The sequence below is a fragment of the Herpailurus yagouaroundi genome, unplaced genomic scaffold (assembly GCF_014898765.1).
Source record: "Herpailurus yagouaroundi ecotype Mexico unplaced genomic scaffold, PumYag 195, whole genome shotgun sequence".
In the NCBI taxonomy this organism is placed as follows: domain Eukaryota; kingdom Metazoa; phylum Chordata; class Mammalia; order Carnivora; family Felidae; genus Herpailurus; species Herpailurus yagouaroundi.
The window spans coordinates 4,315,196-4,340,965 of NW_024412426.1; the positions used below are offsets into that span (position 1 = coordinate 4,315,196).

Consider the following 25,770-nt stretch of genomic DNA (forward strand, 5'->3'; position numbering starts at 1 on the left):
TGGCTCCAGGAGTGTCTGCTCCTGACTTGCACTAAGGATATGAGCGCAACAGGCTGTGTTCCGTGAGCAAGGAGCTAAGACTGGGCTTCTGAGCCTGCAGCTGACAGCAGAGAAAGACAAGGGCAGACCAGAGCTGGCACTGACTTAAGACAACCCACGCCAACTGCTGCACAGGAAAACGTGTGTAATTTTCTTGGGACAAACCCTGAGCCCATGAGATGAGCCCAGGCTGCAGCCACACCCCCTCTCTCCGCTAATAAGGCAGCATTCCTTCCCCTCAGCACTTTCCAGGCAGAAGGTGGCCCTGGCTTGCTGAGTCCCCCAGACTGCAGGGATGTATATCAAGCTCCTTGAGTTACCCTGTTAAATTTCTTTTTCTTATCTTCAGGGCACGGAGGCAGCCTTCACAAAGCCCTTCACAATCTCCTCTCTCTCCAACCTTTTATATCCTTGGGGTAGCTGAGAAGTTTCAATGATCAGGTCACCAGCTTCCAGTTACTTCTGTGGTAAATTTTACATACAGTCCAGCAATTCCTTTGGAATGTGTTCTCTAACTTGGCAGCCGAGTCGAAACCTCAACATTACATCTTGTGGCATGTGTAATAGGAAAAGAAAACCCCTAGGAACACCCTAAGTGTTTATCAATATTAGTTTAGTAAATTATAGAACATCCATCCTTGGAATATTATGCAGTGGTTCAAAAGCATGAGGTCTGTCTCAATGTGTGAACACGAGATGGTATCCAAGATGTATTATGTGAAACAGCAAGTATCTCGTATTGTCTTATTTGTGTCTAAAAGAAGAGGGGGAAGTGTTCACATATAGGTCTTTATGTGCATAGAATATTTCTGGAGGTACGTATTAGAAACTGTATTGTCCACTGCTTCTAAGTAAGGGGCCTTGAAGGCCAGAGCTAGAGGGGAAGACTCAGTTTTTACTGTGCACTATTTGGTATCTCTGAATATTTGTGTGTGTGTATATATATATTTTTCTGAGTGTATATACGAATATATAATATATAGATAACACCTTCAATTCCCAAAGAATTATAGAGTCATTTAAAATGGTGATTGTGAAGATTAACATAGCAACAGGGAAAATTTTATGACATAATGTTAAGTGAAAAAGGCACAATTCCAAGTCATTATGTGCATTCTCATTTCAGTCACATAAAGATAAGGAGATAAACAAAATTTAAGAGCAGTTTTATTGTAGTGCTGGGATTTTCCATACTTACAAAAAATCAACAATAAAGTTGAGGTATATTTTATATACGGTATAATAAATATAATTTATAAGTGCACATTTAGATGAATTTTGATCAATTTATACACCTTTATAACCATCACTACAATCGAGTCACAGAACATTTCCATCATCTCAAAAAGTTTCCTTGTGCCCATCCTATTCAATCCTGGGATCAATACCACAATCAATGATGTGTTTTCTGTCACTGTAAGTTAGACTCGGCTTTTCTACAGTTGCATCTAAGTGGAATCATATAGTATATACTCTTTTTGTGTCCTGGATTTTCTTTTGCTCAGCATATTGCTTGTATCCACCCTCCCCTTCTTCCTTAGTAACCAAATCCTCAACAACATACCCAGCTAAAAGATTATATCTCCCAACCCTCCTTGCAACGAGATGTGCCCATATGATAAAATTGTGATCAAAGAAACACAATTAAAAGGGTCTTTGGAAAGTCTCTGTAAAAGTGAGAGACAGATACCCTTTTTCTTTCTTCCCCTTTGTCTTGCTGTTGGCTTGGAAGCTGCACCTGATGAGTGGAGCTCCAGCAGCCATCTTGGAATATGAAGTGACCCTAAGGATAAGTAGAAAAAGAAAATGAGCCTGGGTCTTTGGTGACACAATGGTGCTGCCATACCAGCTTGACTCCTTTCACCTTAAACAGCTTTTATATGGGGAAAAAAAAAAAAAGTTTCTTGTTTAAGAACAAGTATTTGGGGCTTTAAAAAAATTTTTTTTAAATTACGTTTCTTTATTTTTGAGAGGCAGAGAGAGACAGAGCATGAGTGGAGGAGGGGCAGAGAGAGGGAGACACAGAAACAGGCTCCAGGCTCCAGGCTCTGAGCTGTCAACACAGAGCCTGACGCAGGGCTCAAACCCACAAACCATGAGATCATGACCTGAGCCAAAGTCGGACACTCAACCGACTGAGCCACCCAGGCGCCCCTGGGCTTTTCTGCTATATTTGTAGCTAAAACTAATTCTAATTGTTCCATAAACCTTTTAGCACAAGTTGATTTTTGAAAAAAATATGCATATGTTTCATTAAAAATTTAATTTTAATTAAAAAATAAACCGTTATGACAAAATCTGACAAAAAAGTTCAACAAAAACACCACAGACCACTGTTTCTCATGAAGATAGATGCAAAAATTCTTAACAAAATGTTGGCAAATCGCATCCAGCAATATACAAAAAGAAGAATGTACCATGACCAAATGGGGTTTATCCCAGGAATGAAAGGTTGATTCAGCATTCAAAAATAAATCAATGTGTATGTTAAGTTACCTGAATTTAAATTAAAAAAAAAGAAAAAAGAAATAAATCAATGCAATTGACCATATTAATAGAATACAAGATTTTAAAAATCAAACAATCATCTCAATAGATGCAGCAAAAACATTTGAAAAAATTCAATATTCCCTCATGACTAAAAACTCTCAGCAAACTAAAAATGGAAGTGAACTTCTCAACTTGATAAAGGGTAATTCTGAAAAAAAAAAAAAAAAACAAAAAAACACAAAAAAACCTACAGCTAACAAGATCCTTCGTGGTGAAAGACTGAATGCTTTCCCCTAACGTAACAATGAAAGCGTGACTGGTTTTAACACACCTATTGAATATTGTGCTGATTCCTTAGCCAATGTACAAAACAAGAAAAAGAATGAAAAGGCACAAAATTTGGAAAGCAAAAAGTAAAACTTTCTCTATTTACCGGCTACATAGAAAACTCCAAGGAATCTTAAAAATAACCCAATCAACTAGAATTAATAAGTGAACTTAAGAAGGTTAAAGGATACAGGGTCAATATACAAAAACCAGCACACTAGCAACAAACAATTGGGAAATTATAATCTTATAAATCCCATTCATAAAAACATCAGAAAGCATATAATACTTCGGGGTAAATTTAATGAAAGATGTCTAAGACTTCTACATTGAATATTATAAAATACTGAATATGTAAAAAACATATATAAGCTGAGAGCAACTAAAGAATGCTTAAATAAATGAATAGATATACCACAGTCATGGATTGAAAGACTCAATATTATCAAGATGTTAGTCTCTCCAAATGGATCCATAGATTCAGTGCAATCATATTTGCACACTACTATGGTTTTTATTTCTTTTTTCACAACTATGGATTTTAGACATTGACAAGGTGATTGTAAATTTACATGGAATTTTAAAAGTAATACAATGAATCTAAAATAGAAGAGGGGTGCCTGGGTGGCTCAGTCAGTTAAGCATCCGACTTCAGCTCAGGTCATGACACCTGACAGTTCAGACCCTGGAGCCTGTGTTGGATTCTTTGTCTCCCTCTCTCTCTGCCCCTTCCTCACTCATGCTCTGTCTCTCTGTCTCTCAAAAACAAATACGTTAAAATTTTTTTTTCAAGTAAAAAAAAAAAGAATAAAACAAAACCAATGCTTTAATGGAGACAGCAGAGAGAAGGGAAGAATCCCTCCAATCAGTGAATCACTCCAACTCAGGAGAGCTCCTCAAGGGAGACACCATTTGAACTGTGGGTTGAAAGGTGACTAAATACTTAACGGGTGGGGACATTCATGAAAGGCATTGATTTACTTAGGTTTTCCAGATCATAAGGAACTAAAATTCATCCCATTTAGTTAAATGAAGGAGTTGCATGTGAAACTATCCAGAAGATCAAGTCTCATGGAAATCCTTAGAAAGACCTCATGGGGGGCGCCTGGGTGGCGCAGTCGGTTAAGCGTCCGACTTCAACCAGGTCACGATCTCACGGTCCGTGAGTTCGAGCCCCGCATCGGGCTCTGGGCTGATGGCTCGGAGCCTGGAGCCTGTTTCGGATTCTGTGTCTCCCTCTCTCTCTGCCCCTCCCCCGTTCATGCTCTGTCTCTCTCTGTCCCAAAAATAAATTAAAAAAAAAAAAAAAAAAAAAAAAAAAAGAAAGACCTCATGGGTTCTCAGCTTGGAGGGCAGTCCTGAATCCAAGGCTCCTGTCCTGGCCTCAGCAGCTGGAGCCCCTAAATATTTAATGTCGTCTCCTGTCTGTGTCCATCCCCTCTCGGCTCCTCTGTCGTCTGCTTTTTTCTCTCTGTACCTCCAGATATGAAGTTAAAAGGATAGGTTAGAACCAGATGGCAAAAGGCTTTGTTTGGCCAGGCAGGTTGGTTTTTATCGTTATAGCTACTGAAGCTTCTTAAACAAGGGAAAGAACTGGTCAGATTTGGCCTTTTGGTGGATAATTCCACTGGTGTGCGGATGGGCTTTCAGAGGCAGGAGACCAGGGAAGAAGGGATTCCAAGTAAGAGAAAATGAAGCTCAAAACCAATGGAACTCCGAATGTGGGGGTCTGGGTAGTCGTAAGATACATCCTATTCTGGTCAAAATTTTTTATATCTCCTTAGGAAGCAGAGGGAAGGAGAGTTAAAGCATCTGCATTTGCAAAAACTCCCCAGTTGATCCTGGTTGAGAACTACTAGTCCAGACAAAGCGGCTTTTATAGGGACAGAGTGAAGACAGAGGGAAGACAGGGATGGATTCGGGGAGCACTGGGTTTGATGGAACCAGAACCCGGGTAACTGCAGTTTTTAGCTGAGGAAGCTGTGTGGATGACGGCCTCATTTTCCAGGCTTTGGGAAATAAAGAGCAGACTGGGTGTATACACGGGACTGGAGGTGAGAGAGGTTGAGAGAATAATTTCTGCACATCCCACAGAGAGATCCCAGGAAGTCAGAGCCCAGGAGGCAGTGCCGGAGATGGGCCAACGCCAGCCACCCTTTAAGCTCCGGGGTCGGGGCGGGGGGCCCTGCTGGTGAGAAATGTGCTCTCTGGGCGTTGATTAGTTGAACAGACACTGAGTCTTAGGCTCTGAGCAAGTACAAAGCCATTTTCTCCATGGTTTTGCTGCCTGTGGTGGTAGTGTTACTTAGCATGGACTTCATTAGCCCCTGGGTTTAGAATTTCATCAAGTCCGTCAGGTTCCAGGATCCCACTCTGATGATTCTTCTGAAGAGACTTTAATGAAGGTACAATTTACAGGGATGTGGGCAGGACTTGGGGGAACCAACAAGGGATGTTGAGGCAGCTGAGGGATTTCATCAGTGGGAAGCTGTTACCACATCTAGGCCTGAAGGGGCAGAGGGAGAGGACGGTACCACTGAGGCCCAGGGCAAATGAGCTGTGCAGGAGGGGTTGCCAGTGCAGGAGAAGCTATAGTCACAGAGGAAGCAGCCACTGCCAGAATGAAGGCTCCAAACCAGGAGGGACAAGGAAGAAATAGCCTGCCAATCTCTCCCTGCTTTCACTCTCCGGTCTCCTCCCGGTGCCTCTCATGGGTCAACACCGGTTGGAAACTAGCCATCAGGGGAGCACGGGGTGAAGGATGGAGGGATCAGCCTGCAGACACAAAGGAGGAAGAGAAGAGTGGGGAATGGATCAGGTGTATGGGTTTAGGGGACAAGCGAGATACACCAGTACAACCACATTCCCCAACACAGCCTGTGTGAGCCTGTGTGAGGCAGTGGCTTGGGTAACTCTGTGGAAGGGGCCGAAAAGCCACACCACAGGAAGTCAAGATACTTGGATTCCTGACAGGCCTGACCATGCCACGCACAGACTGTCCTCAGCGCCACACTGCTGGCATCCTGGGCTGTGACAGCCTTAGCTGTGAAGAAAGGGAGGTTGGACTATGTGACTCTCAAAGCCTTCCACCGTAGGGACCCTCGACTCTGCCGTCAGCCAGCGTGCTCTCTGGCCAGCACGTTGAGCTGGGTGCTGTGGCGCCTGCTCCCGGGTCTGGTTGCACCTCATGCCCACAGGGCACCCAGCCTGACCAAGGGCAGTGCCGGGGAATCCTGGGACCGGCCAGCATCTGGAACTAGACAGGGTGTTCTCTCTTCCAGAGAACCCTTGGGACGTGCAGAGTCAACCAGGGACTTTCTTAAACGTATTTTTCACTGTGATGAGGTACATTCAAAAAGAAAGAAGAGTGTATTCATCTCCAGAAAGCAACAGCCTCCCGGACCTGTGCTGCTGAGCTCCAGATCCTATCCCCCCCTGCTCAGTTCCTGATAACTGAAGTTGAAACTTGAGCAGCAAAAGGGAAGTCTCCTGTCTCCTACAGGGTATCAAATCCTGTTTCTACACAGTTTCAGTTCTTAAAGACACAGGATTCCATATTTTCTCAGCCACTATGCTGGAAGGCCAAGAACGTTCGGTGACCACCAACCACATGTGTATGGGCCCCGGGGGGTGAAATTGGAAGGCTCTGAAAAGAGGTCTGCATATTGGTGAAATGTATCATCACCTTTCTCCTTATTACTATAAAGAAATGGTCTGGGTAAGTGCACAGATTTGCTCAGGCTGACCTGGGGCCCAGTGTGCTTCTAATGCTTTTACTTTCCTAGCTTCCTGCGGTGGAGCTGAGGGGGGGTGGGGGGGGGTGGGAGGAGATGACTCAGCGTTTTCTTTTGGAGGTGGGAAGATCTGTGCACCCTGGCTGCCGGTTCACTCCAAGAGTGGCCTCGGGGAGATGCCCACTCCTTTGATGTACCACAAAATATCCCAGGCTGCTGGAGAACAGCCTGAGGTGCGATGTATTGGAACCTTGCTGCCTTCTAAGCGTTTATTTGAGAATACACGTTCAGTTATGTGGCAGTTTTGTGGGCTCTGTGGTTTATTAAAGAAGATAGAGGAGGGGGAAAAAAAGAAAGACAAAGAGGGAAATATGAAAAAGAAATGGTGGAACAGGTGTTAGTGAGGGTTTCCAAGCATGCGAAAATACACAATAAAGGGAAAAAGGTGATGAGTCCAGTGGGAGAGAAGACAGGAAAATGTTTCCACAAAGATTCGGTTTAGGACCAAGAAGTTTTCTCACTGAAGTTAGACAACAGAATAGGCAGATACAAGGTGCTGTGGAATCTTTCACACCAGGATCCATTCATTTGGGTATTCACTTATTTAAACAAGCAATAACAATAGAATGAGGTGTGTGCTGTGACCTACAGACAGAGTCAAGGGGAGCGCTTTGTCGGATCACAGAAGACCGTTGGAGAAAATGACATTTAGCATGTGACGTAAAGGATGCTTGGAGTGAAAGGAAAAAATAAGGAGGAGGAACAGGAAATCTGAGGACCTGACTCAGGATAATAGAGCCCCAGACAGCAAAACAGAAGAAATGATCCCAGAGACTCAGGTCCTTGGAGATGACACTCAATACCAACACACTGCCTGGCTTTTCTCGGGAGTCTCTGTCCACATGAGGTGAACACCGCCCAACAACACTAGGGTCATTTGGCCCTGCTTAAAAATAAAGTTCAGGGGCACCTGGGTGGCTCAGTCGGTTGGGCATCCGACTTCAGCTCAGGTCATGATCTCACAGCTTGTGGGTTCAAGCCCCGCGTCGGGCTCTGTGCTGACAGCCCAGACCTGGAGCCTGCTTCGGACTCTGTGTCTCCCTCTCTCTCTGCCCCTCCCCTGCTCACGCTCTGTCTCTCTCTCCTTCAAAAATAAATAAACATTAAAAGTAATTAAAAATAAAGTTCAAAAAAAAGGCAAAGTCATGGCTCTTTTTCCGATATGAAAAAACAGGTGTACAAATTTTTACTCATGAAAGTTTAAATAAGATCATAAATATGAAAGGTCATTAACCAATGGGGGAGCTGAGCAGTTATCACCAGTTCAAAAGAGAATCCAAAGAACAGGCATATTTATAGGTCTGGAATATTGAAGTGAATGTGCCAGTGGAGGCAAACTGGTTTCTCAAGGAGGAGGGAGGGAGAAAAGTAAATTGACTTCTACGGACAAGACATAATTTGCATGTCTAGAGGTGAGAATTATTTTGCATTGCTACCAATTAACTATAAAGTACAGAGTTGTAAAATTGCTCAAAGACACTGAAAATGTCTTAATTAGATAATCTGAGGAGTGTCCTCTAGACAATACATAGTTTTCCTTTGAACTTTCTCCCTACAAGAACCATCTAGTAAATTTCATTCCTTTTCTCCTCCAGGCCAGTTGGATTTGTGTATCCAACTCCTCTGTGTACACATGATAAGTACCCCTAAGCAAATATTAAAGACTTAAATAATAATGTTGTAGAACAAATAAAAATATAATTAACTATTTACAACACTTACATAAAATTGAAGAAAACCTGGAGACTTGTTTCCTGTGTGCTTTCTGGCCCAAACCTCTACCTTCATCGTCATCAACCTATTGTGCTTTCGACATTATGCTTACGAGATGTTTATGAAGCAACTTCACTGCTGACTTACAGGAATCCCTAATTTAAACCACGCAAATTGACACAGATAAGGAATTATAGGAACAAAGGAAGTAGATTAGGTCCATGCCCTTAAATGGGGAAACAACACCAAGAAATTCACATTACAAATGAAGTAATATTAAGTGATGGGGGTGTGGAATGGGGGTGAGGGCTTAAATGGAATGAAGACTAAAGAAGGAGTAGCCATTCATTTCATCAGTCACTCAGGCAGATATACTTAGTGTTTCCCATGTGCTAGGCACCGAGTTAAGCAACCAGGGATATGTGGCTAAATAACATGATCCCTGTCCTGTGGTTGTTTACAACCTAAGTAAGAGTGTTCCCTGTTCAGACCAGATGGAGAACATCATTAGATCTCCCCTCCTCAAACTGAGGCAGGTCTAGAGGTGAGATTTCAGAAGTTATATGATAAGGTGGCCCACTAAGATATGTGCGTGTGTTGGGGGGGGGGGTGTCTGTCCCTTGCTGGTCCCGGTCCCCCACCCCCACCCACCCCCACACACAGTGGGCACTTAACTACTGATTGTTTAAACAACAGCTAATTCATAAATTAGTAACAAGTAATCATTGATAGTTTTACTTTTAAGTCATTTTATTATCTACTATTGTAAATAAATGTATTGGTTTAGTACAATAAATTGATTATTAGAATAAGTAATGAATTACTAATAAAGTTCAATAACCATTAATAATTAGCAAATTTACTGCAATCGTTCGAGAAGTACTGCAAGGTACGTTCACTGGTTCTTTCCACCCTTTTACCTGAGGACGCTGGCCCCCACTGTTATTTCTCCAACTCTCTTACTATGTCAATTTCAGAAACCACTGCCTGGCAAATTGAGCCTCCTGTGGGTTTGTGACATTTGGAAGGTACTTTTTTTGCCTTGCTACTGGTCTAGAGGAAGGACTGCAGAAGTTCTGTGAATACTGGGATGCTCGGGAAACAGTGCTGCTTTCCAGGCCCTGGGCAAAGGCACCTGTTCTGTCCATGATCCAGTGGCCCTAGATTGGGACAGAGCAGAGGGTGGTTTCAGAGCAGAATGGAAGCTTACACCCTGCACGAGGTGACTGAGAACTTAAACCAGTTCAAGAAGAGTCTTGATAATGGATGGATACATAGCCGGTTATTAAGGGAAACCAGGGAAGTTCCAAGTACATCTCTGGACTTTTAGCATGGTGTCTTAGAATGTAAACACTGGACTCTCCCTCACATGTCCCTCAGCATCGTGGTCGGAATTCTGGGCTAGTGGCCTTTTGTCTTATCTGCGATGACATTTCTGATCTTCCTAAGAATATGGGACTAGAAAAGGTCACGCTAGAACACCCAAAAGAGCAGGTGAGCTGCCTCCAGGGCCAGAGTCTGCCCTGCACACAACTCCAGATTTAGGACATGAGTTCTTCAAGCATGCCGCACCAAGTGCATCGGCACCTGCTAAACACAGACTTTCAGTGTGGGTCATGCTAACGGTGGTGATGCCCGAGGCGGCGGAAGTGAATATGTTAATCTCCTCTGTTCCCAAATAGGTAAGTGGGGGCAATCTCATCAAGGTGGTCAGTTTCCAAATGGGCAATCCAGGAAAGTTCCCTTGACTCCAAGCAGGGTTTGCAGACACTCTGGCCATGGCTAGTTCCACTCTCGCCCCTCGAGTTACCTGTCATTATTAGGGGACTTCCAGCAGCCCATCCCCCTGGGGATTCAGCATACCGTCCCCAGGAGCAGGGATGCTTTAGGTTCAGAGCTCAAGGATCCCCATCCCCCTCTTCCCATCCACCTTCCTTTTTTCCCTCTTTTTCTCCTTCCCACTCTCCGTTCTCCCTTCTTTCTGCTCCCTGGCTCTCATCTGCAAGTCCTCTTGTAGTGGCACTGATGACCCTTCCAGAACTTCCTGGATATCACGGGAGGGAAGCTGTGCCAGTGAGATTCAGGGCCACCCTTTTTCCTCTAGTTCCTGCTGGGACAGAGCCCACAGCCCTCATCAGTATACTTGGACTGTGGAAACCCTAGCATTAATGGGAAAGAAGAGAGGGGCTTTTGGGTCTCTCGCTTTCCTGTCCGTTAGAGTCATCATTCTCAACCAAGGTTTGGGGCCAAAATTGGGGCCTGATTCAGTGATGGAAACCCCAAGCTTCAAGGCTGGGCTGGTGCAATACAGGGAGGGATTGCGGACAGGAAGTGGTGTGGCTGCGTGGGTGTGAAGGAAGGGTTTCCTCCCTTCAGACACTTTCTATGCTGAAGGGGCCTTTCTCAGACTGCCTCCCTTCCCCCCAGCCCAACAAACAGCCACTTGGAGACCGAATTCAGATGTGAGGCACCAGCCAGGCAGCGCATACAGCAGAAGTGTGAATACAGCCTAGTAAATCCAGTTTCCAGCAGCTTCTCTACTTCCCTTGTCCCTCCTGGAATAATACTACAGTTTTTCAAGTTTATAGAGAATTTGCTTCTTTCAGAGTAGGAATTGGGGAGCTGAGACAGCCCCTGACATTACCAGGTGGTGGATAGGGGCATTCTTAGCAGCCAAGCTCAGTGAATGTTTGGGTTTCAGAACTCTTGGCACATTGCGTTATCCTGGAGGGGACTTGGACCCCAGCACCATGACTCACGACCCTGAGCTTCCCTAGTTTGGCTTCTTTGACTCCAAATTTACTGCTCTGACTTTTGGGCAGCTCCCCCTCAATGAATACACAGCTCAGGGAGGAAGCCCCCTGTGGTTTGGCAGCTAGTTTGAATCAGGATCCTGTTTGTAGACAAAGCAACGAGCACATTGGAGCAGAGAGACTGGATCTGGGGGGATTTCGGAGGCATAACTGGAAGGACTTGGTGAACTACCACAGAAGTTTCAATTATGATGTCAAGCAGGTGACAGAGCTCTTTATTAAACAGGTACAAACAGATTGAGAAGCATCTTTGAAAGGAAGAAAATGAGATCGTGAGTCCAGCTGTGAACACGTCGAGGGGGATATGCTTGTGCGATGTTCTCTCGAAGACATGTGACGGGCAGCTGAATATACCTGCCCTCGTGAGAGAGAGCTGGGCTCTGGGTACAGGTGAGAGTTATCAGTTTAGGGATAGATAGAGATGGAGACTCCAAGAAGAGGAGTCCCTTCCTACAGTGAAGCAGCAGGTAGACAGAGAGAAATGCAGAAGCTAGCGTCTTCATTTTGGCGGACTAAAGGGAGATAAGACCTGAGATCTGGCCATTAGATTTGGCAGCTTACTGGTGACCTCCGAGTGCGGGGTTCCATTGAGAGGGTGGGAGCAACTGCTAGACCTTACAGCAGAGACTGACAGTCCCCAAATCCGGGTTGTCCGCTCCCTGAGCACCTGGCTGAATTTCAAGCCCCAAAGTCCCGTATGGCTCAGTGAGGCCATGTGACTGAGTTCTGGCTATGGTCTGTGGGCAGAGACGGTGTACTATCACCTCCGAGATAGAACCTGCTCCCCACCATCCTCCCTCGGCCCCTCATCCTCAGTCTCCCAGCCAAAGTCGAGGAGCCAAGAGACCCTAAGGCCCTGGGGGCACAGAGCAACTTAATGGACGGAGATGCCTCTCTAATTTGTTGTGTGGAGTCAGGGTTACTCAGGCCAGGGAGGCCCCAGGCACAAATACCCTGGGGTTAGCAGTTTCGGGGGGGGGGGGGGGAGGGGGGAGCAGCTGGCTGAACAGCAGTGCCAGTAGGGGTCAGAGCAGATCAGCAGAACTGCTAAAGGGATGTGCAAGCCAGGAGAACGTGGAAGTGCGGCAGGATCCTGCTGAGAGCCAGCCAGAGCGTAAAGTGCTCCCTGCAGGGACAGAAAGTGCTGGAGCTGAAAGACAACAGCACAAAACACCTGCAGGTACAAGGCACACACTCTGTGTACGTACTCACGGCCACATAGGTGCCTGGGACCCTGACTCTGAGTCTGCCCCTCATGGACAGGCTCACCTGGACTCCACAGTCCTGGCCAGCCTTGTGAGATGCTGACAGAAGGTCATGCCACATGTAGAGACCCCAGTCCCAGCCCGGAGGCACCTCCTGCGGCATGGCTTCAGCCCGATGCTATCACTCTACAGTGGATCAGGAGTCAGACCATCTGGGGTTCCAGCCTGGTTCTGCTCCTCCCTACCTGTGGCTGACCTTGAGCAAGGCCTTTCCCTCACTGCATCTGAGCCCCTTGTCTGCAGAGTGAATGTTATCAGGCTGGATGATTTATAAAATCTCTCATACTAAAAACTTCTGCCATTCCCCCCCAAAACGGCTGCATTCAGGAAGATCTGGCCTGGTCCTGCCAGCCAGCAGCGGCCCTGGTCTCTAACGGCAGACTTGGAACGCCTCTGACCAGGGAAACCTTGCCGTCGTCTTCAGCCTGCGTGAGTTCCAAGAGACCCGCAGACCTCCAAAAGGCCTGGGGGACAGGGGACCCTTGCCCAGGAGAGAGGAGGTTCTCGAGGAGTGGCCAGTATGAATACTTGCATGAAATCAGCAAGCCTGTCACCCTTGGGAGGGGCTGGCATTCTCTTTTCTTACTTTCTTCTTTTTCAACCATCTACAACAAGGCACTTTCCTTTCCGTTCCCATTTCCTGTGCCCTTTATGATGGGATGGCTCTGCCCTCCACAACTCCCTGGGTCCAGGGGAAAAGAGAGTTGGAAGAGGACCGGGAATCCTCTCCCATTTTGCTTTTCTCGCCAGGCCCACCTTCAACTTGTCTTGGTTCTGCTTTTCCTGAAATAATAGACAGAACTTTTGAAAGGAATTGCTCTCCTTCTCTGCCAAAAATATCTGTGTTTTTAAACTAGGGGACAGATTTCCCCATCCCATTGCCGACTCAGACTAACAGAAAGTAAAAGTGTCCTCTGATCCTACGCCTACGTACGGAACAGGGAGGTGACCCAGGAGGGTCCAGAGCAGTCACGAAAGCTTCCAGGGCCTGGAAGAGAAAATCTGCCTTGAGAGTCCAGCAGGGGTTGGGTGCTGACCAAGATGGAGAGCTACCCAAAGCAGGCAGGGGTCACGCCCAACATGACTACCTCGACATCACCCCGGTGGGGTGGCCAGCAAGTTCCAGGACTCCACAGCTGTCTCCTGCAGCGAGCACAGATATGGCCATGGGGAAGACGACCAGGAGGGGAAAGCAAGACCCAGGAGCCACAAAACCGTGTGAGGAGATAGAAGATGACCTCTCCAAGATGAGGAAACCTATTCTATTTCTAAATTCCAAGAAGTTAGCAAAAGGAGACGTCATAACCATCTTTATTATCCAAAATCTACAGGCAATGATTCTGCACAACACGGAACCTATTAGCTGCCAAAGTGGATTCCAGGTGACTCCTGAGGGTGGCCTCCCTGCCTGGATCGGTTCAAGGCTTTGAGAGGTGCCGGCGGGAGCGTCATGCTGAGCCATCTGCTGAGGACGCGGCCAGGAGCTCCGAGAAGGGGACCCGGCCACAGGGCCCCCTGTACACAGATGCGGAGGGAACCCTCCTGCCAGGTGTGAAAACGACCAAGGCTCCTCCTTCAGCAGAGGAGGAGGATCCTCGGGCTTCATCGGGGCAGGCAGCCGGCCACGGGGTCCGGCCGCGGCACCGGCACAAAGTTCATGGGGCACAGCAGCAGTGGGCACATCTTCTCGTGCTCCTTCAGGGCCTCGCTCAGCTGCTGTAGCTCCGCGGTCAGCTTCCCGATCTCTCTCCGCAGCACAGTGTTCTCCTGCTCCAGGCACTCATACTCCTGCACAGACAAGGAGAACGGGGGAAAATGGTTTCTGCGAGCACACTCCCTTCGCCTGATGCTTCGCTCTTCCCCAGGAACGCTTCCTCGCTAACTGAGCCCCCTTCCACCGCTCTTAGTGGTTCCTTGTTAGCTTCACGTTTCTCTCCTCCCACCAGGATGCAAGGTTGGTGAGGGTGGGGCTTTGCTTTTTGAATCAGCTTTATTGAGATACGATGTATATCAAATAACACACACCTGTTGTAAGGATGTATATAATTCAATGAGTTTTGGCAAATTAAACGTTGGTCGAGAGAACGTTTCCATCACTCCTAAAAGTTCCCTCAGGGCCCCCATTGCAGCCAGCCTCTCCTCCCCCAACTGCTGAGTTGCCTTCTCAAGATCTCTGTTGTGGTCACTGCTGTGGCCCCAGCACCTGGAACAGTGCCTGGAACATAACAGATGTTTGCTGGCTGCATGAGTAAATGAATAAAAATACCCCTTGCCTTGGTTTTGCCCCAACACTCTGTGAAGTTTCCATTATACCAGAGTTTGCAGAGGCTTAGACCTGGAGGGGGGTCTAGAGACCCCTCAGCCCAACCCACACAATGCAGAAACCGGACATGCAACTTGTGCTGGGCCTTCTCTTCTTCAAAGGGCAGTCCCTGCCATTTCCACGCTGGTCTATTAGAAAGCTCGTCTTTGTGCCGATCCAAAATCTCTCTCTCTCCTTCAGACCCACCTATTGGGCTTGGTTCCACCTTATGGAACCACACAGAGTAAATTCAATACTTTTTCAACATCACAGTTCTTGAAATATTAGGAGACAGCCCCATACCACTTCCCCTTAGGTATTCTCTCAGCTCAACTGTCTCAGGTCCCCTGAGCTCCTTGGGTTTTAGGGCTTCTGGTCCTTCTGCCCTCCTGGAGGTCATCCCAATACACACTGCAATTTGCCAGGATCTCGGAGAAAAACGCCATACCCAAAACAGTGCATGGTTTTGCAGGTGGCCTGCCCATGCAGAGGGCAGATGCTTGGAGGTGGCCCACCCTGGGGCTGGGCCCAAGCCTGCAGCCCCCTCACTCTGGGGATTCTCCCTGAGTTTGCGGAGAGGTGCAGGCTTTGTCTGCATCTACTGCTCCTCTGTCTACATCTGGATGATGACTGGTGTTCTGGAGATGAAAGGTGTGGGCTCTATATCCACTTCTCCTGACTTTCACCCTGTTCACTTGGCATCTTCCAGGTTAGCAAAGTCTTTCTGAATCTTAACGTGTCAGCTCAGGGATCACGATGCCACACAGCTATAAGCTGTCCATTAGCTTCATGAGCAGGTCTTCCTTATCTCCATCCAAGTCATTAGTATGTTCTATAGTATAATTCTCAACCAATGGCAGAGCCCTAGGGCACGCCAGTAGAGACCATCTCAAAGTTGACAATCTTATTTAAATCTTGCTGCAATGTTGTTTACCATGAATTTCCCGGGGTGGGGACCCAACCTTCCTAACCATCACATCTCTTCTTGTACTAGTAACTTTTTTAAAATGTCACTAAAAATGTCTGTTCTTCTTACAGTTCCCTAAAGCACACACAAATTCTCAACTCTGCCCCTTTGCTAATGCTGTTCTCCTCGACTGGACTACCTACCTCCTTTTCTGTGTGGGCCCAGCTCAAGCCTAACACCTTCAGGAAGGCTTCCCTGAGCACAGCACCTAATGGAACCACATCCCTCATTATCATGTGTTCTATTCAATTTTGTATCATATTCAATCTTACTTATACTAAATAAGGTCTCTCCCCAAAGATCAGAAATGTAAGAGCCTCTGCTACCCTCTGCGGTAGCCCCACCTGATGGGCCACAGTGCCCAGTGACGACTCAGCCCCAGTCCTCTGCCTCCTTCTCTCACCTGCTTCCTTCCCCCCTCTAGGTGCCAGAGGGGCTGCACACACAGAGGCCATCTGAGCCTTCCCCAGGCAAGCCCTCAGGATAGTCTGGAATACTCTCCAAGGCCACCAGCTGCACCCCTTCCTCTCACAGGTTATCCTGGGTCAGTCTGGTTTCACTAGCGCACGGGCCCCATTCTGCCCTCAGCCCTCCTCCATGCCTGTCAGCTCCCCTCTGGCCTCTGACAAACTCTAGTCCTGGAGCCCGAATTCAGTCTACAAAGCAGCAACAAGCCTTCTGTGGGCAAGGGGAGGGAAGACAGGACAGTCATCGTGGGAAGCCTGCCTGCAGCAGCAGGGTGACTGGCTGCAGCTCTGTGAGGCACACGTACACACATGCACACAGGCACACATGTGCACGCACACGCACGCATGCACATGCAGCACAGATGCACGCACGCACACGTGCATGCACACACAGACACACACACACACACATACACGCTCACGTGCTCCACCCTGCAACTGGAAATGCTCTTCACCTCCAAGTAAAATGGAGAATAGATGCGAATGGTTCCAATGAGCTAACATTTAAAAGAATTTTTTTAATGTCTAGTTTTGAGAGAGAGAGAGACAGACAGAGTGTGAGAGGAGGAGGGGCAGAGAGAGAGGGAGACACAGAATCTGAAGCAGGCTCCAAGCTCTGAGCTGTCAGCACAGAGCCGGATGCGGGGCTTGAACTCATGAACAGTGAGAACATGACCTGAGCCGAAGTCAGACGCTCAACCGACTGAGCCACCCAGGCGCCCCTAATGAGCTAACGTTTTAACTAGATTCCAAAACATAGGAAGATCACTTGCCGTGGCAGAACATTCCAAAGTGTCCTTTTGAATTGTGGCAGGACGCTGTGAGCTTCTGAGTTTTAGCTCCAGAAGCCATGAAGGGCCATGCTGCCTAAAGTCTTCCCAAGGTACAGCTGCCTCCTCTAAACCCCAGCCCAGCAGCCCCCTCATCCGCCTTCTCTGCAGGGACTTTCTCTTCTGGGATTTGACTTTTACTTCTACACCTGCTGAGGGACTTTCATGGAGCTGAGAGAATAAAAAGAGAAGAAGTCAAGATCTCCAGGTGAGGCCAGCTCAAGAAGAATAAAAGTGGGTGTTACTCATAAATAAATAAATAAATAAATAAATATTTAATAAATCAATAAATAAATATTGAGCAGGTGGAGAGGAGGTATGAGAATGCAGAGAGCAAAGGGGAAAGAGTAACACCCACTTTACATGGAGAAGAAAGTACTTGGACTTGACATACGTGAAAATAAGCAAGAACATTAGCCCATCTGTTATTTCCAAAAGATCAGTTTAGCTCAAATCTTGCTGACTTTCGAGCCTTTTGCGCAGGAGGGTTGGAGGTCACTGCGCTGCCTTCCCTGGCGTTTCGCAGGACACAGTCGCAAAGCAGAGACCTAAACATTCCCGGCGGCGAAATCTCTGCAAATCCCAGTTCTGCCTCAGAAATGAGACTGTCTGAGGCAGCCATCCTCAACCAGAGCAATCGCGGTGGTCCCCGGGGCACAGGCGGCATGTCTGGAGACAGCTGGGTTGCCACAACTGGACCAGAGGGCGCTACTGCATCCAGTGGGTAGAGGCCAGGGGTGCCACTCGACAGCCTACAGTGCCCAGGACAGCACGCCCCCAGACAAGGACGTATCCAGCCCCAAATGTCAGTAGTGCCAAGGCTGAGGAACCCTGGTCTGGGCATCTAAGAGAGGTTGACTGGGGAGCGAGGGGCTGTCTGGGGGCATCCAGGGTCCAGGATTAAAAAAAAACCAACAACTGACAAGCTAATGTGGGTACCAGGAACCAGAGAGGAAAACAGAGGCAGGAAGTAGATGAGGGGGAGGAAAAGGCCATCAGGAGGGCACGGCCACACACAGACCCCATTTCACAAGCGAGGAAAGTGAAACTCTGAGAGGCGCGGTGACTTTTCCAAGGTCATGCAGACTTGGAACCTGATTTCAAGGTCAAATGCAATCCTCAAGCAAGGACGGCAATTGTGCTTTCACTTGGCAGTGACTGGCCCCAAATTTCCCCGTGGTGGTTACTGGCAGTAAAGGGCTGTGAGGGCTCAGGATTTTACAATGAGCCTATTCCCAAGCCCTAGGTTGATCTCCTTCCCAGAAGAAAGTTAGTGTCATCAGGGAGGGCCGTACAAATTAGTGTCATCATCAGTTTCTAAACCAAGGAGGGACTGACATGAAGCATTCTCTTTGAATATGCAATATCTGAAAAAACCGTGGCAACACAGACCACAACCAAATTGCCTAAGAAATCCGTCAGTTGGTGACATTTGGGGTTCCTGAGGATGGCATCGTCTGCCTTCCTTTTCTGACTCAACGTTCTTTCTCAGTCTTACACCTTCGGATGCCTGGCTCGAACCCGTCTGACCCACTTCTGAGACACCTTTTGGCTCGTCGTAGAAAGCTGGACCGTTCACTTGGGTCCCTATTTGTGAATGTGGACTCAGGCGTGTGCCTAATGTTCAGAGATGAATAGAGGCTGAAATCCCCATGAGAGGTGTAAGCGCCTTGAGATGATTTGAAAAGCCACAGTGAGCGCTGAGGCACACAGACACACGTTAGGAACGGCTTCTCGTCACCACAGTCGGGCTTCCAGCAACCACCTCGCTGAGGGGAAAATTCAGACTGAAGAGTGACTTGAGCCTGTCCCTGGCATGGCCTGCTCCGGCTCTCCCAGCCCTGCCCTCCAGGGAGGCCCAGCCTTGACGGACTGTCCTCCAGCTTTGCAGACGGAGAGCCGGGAGAGGTGGGAGGTGGCCCAGAGGCTCCTGGGAGCTGGGACTGGAGGAGGTTTCTCAGGTGTTGGAGATAAGAGAGACTCCAGTGAGTGAACAAGGTGGGCAGGAGAGAAAGGTGGGAATTTTAAACGAGCTCTAAATACTCCCCTTCGTGGTATTCAAGAAAGGCAAACAAAGATCTCGAGTGACTTTGAGATATGCAGCAATGCTACCCCACAGTATGGGACAGAGGAAGGACCGAGTAAAGCCCTTTTCATGGGCTAATCTCCCCAGGGAGTGACAGGCAGCCACGGCTACCAAGTGCTGCTTTCTGCACCCCTTAGTGTCTCCTAGAGAGGGGCCCGGTCCCAGGTTTGAAGAGGCTTCTGAGAAACGTGTCCGGCTCTCACTTTTCTGTCCTTCACGTGGCCTGGAGCCCGAGGGGGCCTGAAGGGCTCTTCTGCCACAACCCAGAGCAGCCTGCTGGGTGCTCTGCCCTCAGCTCACTCACCAGAGCACAACAAAGCTATTCTTTACCGCAGTTTTTAACCAGATATCCCACCCTCAATATGTAGACTTTTTTCAAAGTTTAAAAAAGTACTTTTTTTTTTTTTTACTATATTTACTTTTGTTTTTTTGTCTTGGTTTATTTTATTTTGTTTTGCTATGTTTGCCCTGCAGAACATAGACCCCCACACAGCTGTGCTGCCCTCCATGGGAGGAATTAACAGCGGAGACAGAATTCATGTGCTACCCTTCGGTCCAAAGAAGACATTCCTCTTCTACAGCGGGACTGGGACGTATTTCCATTTTCCTGAGCCAGCCACCTGCTCCCCCACACACCCTCTTGTGACCAATAACACTTGTGTGTAGCTAGTGACAGTAAAGTTAAGGGCTACAGCTTGGGGATCTGTGCACGGGTGGAGCCACTGTCCTGGCCTCCTTGACACTGTGTTTCTCAGAAAGACTGTTCTTGATGAGGTGATCCGCTAGTGGTACTTAAACCGGAACTACTCTTTGGCTCCACAGAGACACAGAAGGGAGTGCTCTCCCATGGAAGGGCTGGGTTTCACATCAGTTATTCCCATTTCCCAAAAGAGCACCTGGCACAATTGGTCATGTGACACAGTATAGGGACAGCAGAAGAGGCTAGGTGAACAGAAAGGCCCTCCACAGTATAAGGGCCTCCCAAAGAGGTCGACATCTATCCCCTGGAGCCTGTGAATATGTTACCTTACATGACAAAAAGGACTTTGGAGGTGTGATTAAGAATCTGAACTTGGGGAGGGGCATCTGGGTGGCTCAGTCGGTTAAGCATTCGACTCTTGATTTCTGCTCAGGTCATGATCTCACAGTTCATGACTTCAAACCCTGCGTCAGGCTCTACATTGACAGCATGGAGCCTGCTTGGGATTCTCTGTCTCCCTTGATCTCTGCCCCTCCCCAACTCATGCGTACGTACGCCCTCTCTCTTTCTCTCTCTCTCTCTCTCTCAAAACAAATAAATAAACATTAAGAACAAAAAGAATCTGAACATGAGGAGATGATCCTGGATTATGCAGGTGGACCCAATGTAATCATAAGGGTCCTTATAAGTGAAAGAAGAAGTCATGAGTCACATTACAATGGAAACAGTATCAGAGTAATATAGCATGAAAGAAGCTTAACTAGCCAGTGCTGGCTTTGAAGGTGGAAGGGACCACAAGCAAGAGAACACAGAAGCCTCTAGAAGCCAGCAAGGGCAAGGAAATGGATTCTTCCCTGGAGCCTCCGGAAAGAATACAGCACCTCTGGACACCTTGATTTGAGCCCCGTGAGACCCATTCCAGACAGATGACGTCCAAAATTGTAAGATAATAAACCTGTGTTGTGGTAAGGCAACTGAATTTGTCATAATTTGTTACCGAGGCCACCGGAAACGAGCTACTTTCCTTGAAAACTCCTATGCTTCCCAAAACAGGAATGAGATCTTACTCCTCTCCTTGTGACCCAGCAGCAACGCCTTGGCCATGGTAGAGCTTCACAAATATTTGGGGAAGGTCCTGTCCAAGTCGCTCACTCACAACCACCCACATAGTTACTTGGGACTTACAACAGAGTGTCCCCTAGTGTTTTCTTAAGTGAATGCACCTGGCTTGGACGAGAAGCTTCTTGAGGGGAAGAACCCTCGCTGTTTGGCTGGCACATGCGGTCTGAACACAGGACCATGCACTAACTGAGCCGAAAGTGCCCTCTGGGGTTATCTGGTAACACGACGCTAGACCCAAGACTGCTTCGGCAGCAAAGGGGAAGGAAGAAAGCACTCAAAGGACATTCCAACTCTTCTGTGGGAAGTTTCCAGGATTAATACAGGCTGGGAAGGACCTTCCCTGACCCTCATCTGAAGACCCTCTCTCTTTTTAGGGCCCAGCCTTCCTGCTCCCGGGAAAGAGTCTAACGTGTCATTTATGCCCACTGTGAATTTATACCAGTGGGTCACCTCTCCCTGGAGTACGTGCATCCTCAATCTGTTCTCGGTTCACTGTGAAAGGGTTTCCAGAGATTGCTGTCCTCCCCCCCCCCCCCATTATACCTCGGTCAGCTATGCCGTCAGTGCCCCCAGACTCGCCTTGTGGAGACAAGCTGTGGCAAGAGAGCAGGCGGGGAAACATTAAACTAAAATCCCCAATTACTTGCACCAACTCTGTGTATAGACGAGAGGTCAGAACTGTCACCAATTCTTTGCACAGGCCCTCGGATGCTTGCGAGGCCAGTTCCTGATATGGGGCAGTTCCCAATCCTGGCTATGAGATTATGTGGGATAGAGAGTGGAGAGCAATGGAAGAGTTTAGGATAAGTCCCAGGTTCCTGATGTGGTGATGAGAAAGGTGGTTAGCTCTATTAACTGCAATTGAAGACAGCGAGAAGAGAGTCTCAGGGTGAACACACACTGTCACAGCCATGTTGCATCCAAGCAGCCTACAGCAGACCCACTTGGAGACATCTAAGCAGACTTTCGAGATATGGGGTCAAGGGCCTGCGACTGAGGTCTTGCCTGGAGCAATCAGTGTGGGCAGCTGATGCTGAGAGAACAGGTTAATAGATCAAATCTTCCAGGATGGGAAGGAAAAAGGGCAGAGTCTGAAAGCCCAGTCAACACCAACATTTAAGAAAACAGGCCGAGGGAGAAAAGGTAGTGAAGGAACTGAGAAGAAAGGTGGTTAAGAGGGTCAAGTGGGAAGTGTGGTCTTTTGGAAGCTAAAGACCTTGAGGAAGGTCTCAAGGAGGGAAGGGTTAGGGAGCCTGGGTGGCTCTCAGTCGGCTAAGCATCTGACTCCGGCTTAGGTCACGATCTCATGGTTCATGGGTTCGAGCCCCACATCAGGCTGTCTGCTGTCAGCTCGGAGCCTGGAGCCAGCTCCGGATTCTGTGTCTCCCTCTCTCTCTGTCCCTCCCCCGCTTGCGTGCACTCTTTCTCTCTCTCAAAATTAAACATTTAAAAATCTATTTTAAAAAAAGGACGGAGTCAATGGTGTCAAATGTTCAGCAAGGTCATGGTTGATGAGACTAGAAACAGGCCTCTGGATCAGGCAGTGCCAGGGCACTAGTGGCCTCAGTGGGAGCAGCTTCCATAGGAAGGGTGCGTGTGTGTGCGTGTGTGTGTGTGTGTGTGTGTGTGTATGCGTGCAGGCACCTTGGGTGGGGAGGGAGCAGTAGAAACAATATCACATGGGACTGAAGAATAAATAGAACTGAAGACGTGGAGAGAGCAGGTCTCTCTTTAAGGAGCAGGGAAGTGAGGAAGGAAAGAAATGAAGTGGGGTGGTAGCTTGAAAAGGAATTGGGATCAAGAGGAAGTTTTGTTTTATTTTGTTTTGATTTATAATGAAAGAAATCGAGAGTGAGGAACAACCAGTGGATGAGGGAGAAAGCAAGATGTCGGCGAGTGAAGAATCAGAACACTGGGCTGAAGGACGCAGCGGAATTAGACTTGTGTGTCCAAATCGGTGATGACCAGGACATGACCTTGGGGCCGCCACCGCAGTGCAAGGGCAGAAGGTGGCTCCTCTCCGTGGCCTTAATGTGGCTCTGCCCCAATCACAGGCTCACCTCGTGGAGTTTGTCAGCCTTCTGGGTCTGCTTCTTCCGACTTCTCTGAGCAGCAACTCGGTTTTTTTCTCTCCTTCGGACCTTCCGGTCATCGTCCTCCGGACTCTGGGGGGAAATGTCTGGTCAGGTGTGCTGTCCAGGCCCCCTGCCTCACCCTCCTCAGCCTTGCCTCTTTCCTCTGCATGGCTCATGGAGCTTCCCCGTTTTACCTGCAGTCACAGCAGAGGACCTGCTGCTCACCGCGTGCCGTGGCTGAGCTTAGCTACCAACCCCCGTGACCACCCTGACAAATGCGTGGTGTGACCGCCATTTAACAGACGAGGAATAAGAAACTCAGAGAGGTTAAGGAACTTGCTCCAGGTATAACAGCTAGTAAGCGGGTAAGTGGGAAGTGGAACTCAGGTCTGTTGGACTCCAAACCAACGTTCATAAACCTCTACCCCACAGGGTGTGTGCCTGGAAGAGGTGTGGTGTCAACGTTGTCCATCTGAGGACGGGAAAGGCAGAAGGCATCTGCTGTCTGGAAACTGCCACGTGCGAGGTCTGACGCCACCACACAAACAGGTACTTCGATGCGTGCAAATCACATCACGCTTGTAACTACTTGCAACCACACAACTCTGCCAACACACCAGATGATCTTAAACACCACAGACAATATGCTCATTTGAACAATGCTTGATGGCCATTTTGTTCCACGGGTCAGAGTGAATCAGAAAGCAGACTGATGATGTGTCTTGAGAGCTCTTAGCGCTCTGTATGAGATTTAACCAAACCGAGTCAAATCCTTTAAGAGTTATCCTGAAACAGGCAGGCTCACAAAATACACCTACCAAGGTAAAAATATCTCAGTTATAGAAAAAACATGGAGAAGTAGAGACTCTTTGCCTTCCAGAACCCTGTGAGAAGGTACCAAGCGGGGGGCGCGGGGGGGGGGGGTGAGTATGCTACCTTTAAACAGTTTAAAAGCTAAGAGGTTAGTTAGTAGGATACAAACACAGGAAAGCTACTCAATTATTAATATTATTGGGAAGCAAACATTAATATAAAATAATGGGTAACTGCAGTTATCATTTTATATGGTCTTGTATTCCAATATGAGAGACATATGTTTCCCCCCAAGTTCCAGTGGGCAAAGAATTTCCAGTATACGGAAGAATCTAAGTCTACAGAAGGACACAAACAACACACATAAATAATATAACAAATGGACGCGGTCTGAAGGTAGTGCTTAAGGGAACAGGCACAAGGGGTCAAAGCATAGTTTTTTAGAGACAAAGAAGTCTTGGTAAACATAACCAGAACACCACATGGGCAAAATGTGGTGTACAGGGCAGACTTTCAGCTTAGAAATACGTGGCTCCTGGTTTTGTCTCTTGCTGTCATTATAGCCTGGGGGAAAGGGCTTACATTCTCTGAATGTTCAGTTTTCTCATTTATTGTAAGTGTGAGTCATTCATTGTTTCACTAAGTATTAAATGAGTACCTGCCATGTGCCAGGCACTGTTTTAGGCACTAGAGAGACATGCCCTGAACAACTGATGGGTAATCACTGTAGCAATCATTCTAACAGCCTAACGCCTGGAACGAGCATAGGACAAAGTGAGATTTTATCCTAAAGCTCCCAGCACATGGTGGTACGCCCTCAGCAACCTCTGTAGAGGTCGCTGCTATTTTTGAATTCCCCATAGTGCTTGTCACCAAATCACGCCTTTTTGTCCTCAATCAAAAAGTCACAGGGCACAGGGAAGCAGCCTGTGTCCTGCCCTCTGGGAGGGGACACTCTATACCTATCCATATGCTCACACCTGACAACCCAGCAGTAACATTTAATCAAAACAGAAAGGAGAGCAAAGTGTTGAGACAGCCATCAACTATTAACCATATCTTAATTAATCCTCATAAAAATCACGAGAGGTTATTATTATATTCATTTTACAGGGGGGGAAACTGAGGCTCGAAGATGTTAAGCAAAATGCCCGAGGCTACTCAGCGTGCGTGTGGTAAAACCGAGGTCCAAACTCAGAAATGTGTGACTCTTGAGAGCCACCTGATGACACCGTGTACCAGGCATCAAATTGGGAAGGGGAGCATAACAATGAGTGGGAAGTTCTCTGATGGCCATCCCCGCGGGCAACCTCGTCTCAGATTCCTAAGTACACAGTTGTAAATGTGGCCCAGGACAGCACAGAGGACTGGATGGGGGCCAAGGGGTTTCCACCAGCGCTGGGGCTGGAGTCCGCCCACTGCGGGCCCCCACCCCGCACCCTCAGGCACGGGTCTTGAGTTCCCCATTCGGACCGTAGATGTTGGAAGTGCCTGGACACGAGCTGCCCCTTCGGGCTGAATTTCCCCCTCTGCGCACCCTGGCGCCCGGGAAGGGCCACGCGCGCCGGCGGTGGGGTGGCAGCGGGCGCCAGCGCAAGGATGGCGACACCGGGACAGCGCGGATCCCACGTGCGGGGAAACGTGGACCGTGCCTGGGTCCCCGCGCCCTCCAGTCTCTCCGCTTCCCGGGCCACAAGAGACGGGTCACCATTCCGGACGCCGCGGGCACCGTGCGTGAGCGGAGGACCGCCGGACAGAGGCGCACGCCGGGGGGCCCTGGACCCACCCCACGCCCCCACTCCTGCTGGTCGCTGGCTCCCGCAGCGCCTTCCACCCCGACACTCAGCGGTCACCACTCCAGAACCCCAGACCCACCCACCTCCGCGTGCCCCTCGGCGCCCCCATCCCCGCAGGCCCGCGGACCTCCCTGAGCCTCCTTCAACTACCTGCGGCTGCGGCTGGTGCCC

General features: G+C 48.3%; 1 protein-coding gene across 2 annotated transcripts in view; it reads right to left on the minus strand.

Annotated features, from left to right (window-relative positions):
* Positions 1–1,184: 1,184 nt before the first annotated feature.
* BATF3 (basic leucine zipper ATF-like transcription factor 3) overlaps positions 1,185–25,770 on the minus strand; it is a 25,830-nt gene continuing 1,244 nt past the window's right edge. The window contains exons 2-3 of one of the 2 annotated variants that reach the window (XM_040446412.1): positions 22,976–23,080; positions 1,185–1,822 (exon numbers count right to left, since the gene is read on the minus strand). In XM_040446412.1, the coding sequence (XP_040302346.1) occupies positions 1,670–1,822; positions 22,976–23,080 (258 nt within the window). In that variant the 3' untranslated portion in view covers positions 1,185–1,669. Of the gene's footprint in view, positions 1,823–13,734; positions 14,230–22,975; positions 23,081–25,770 lie in introns of those variants that run through there. The other variant, XM_040446411.1, reaches the window with a different exon arrangement.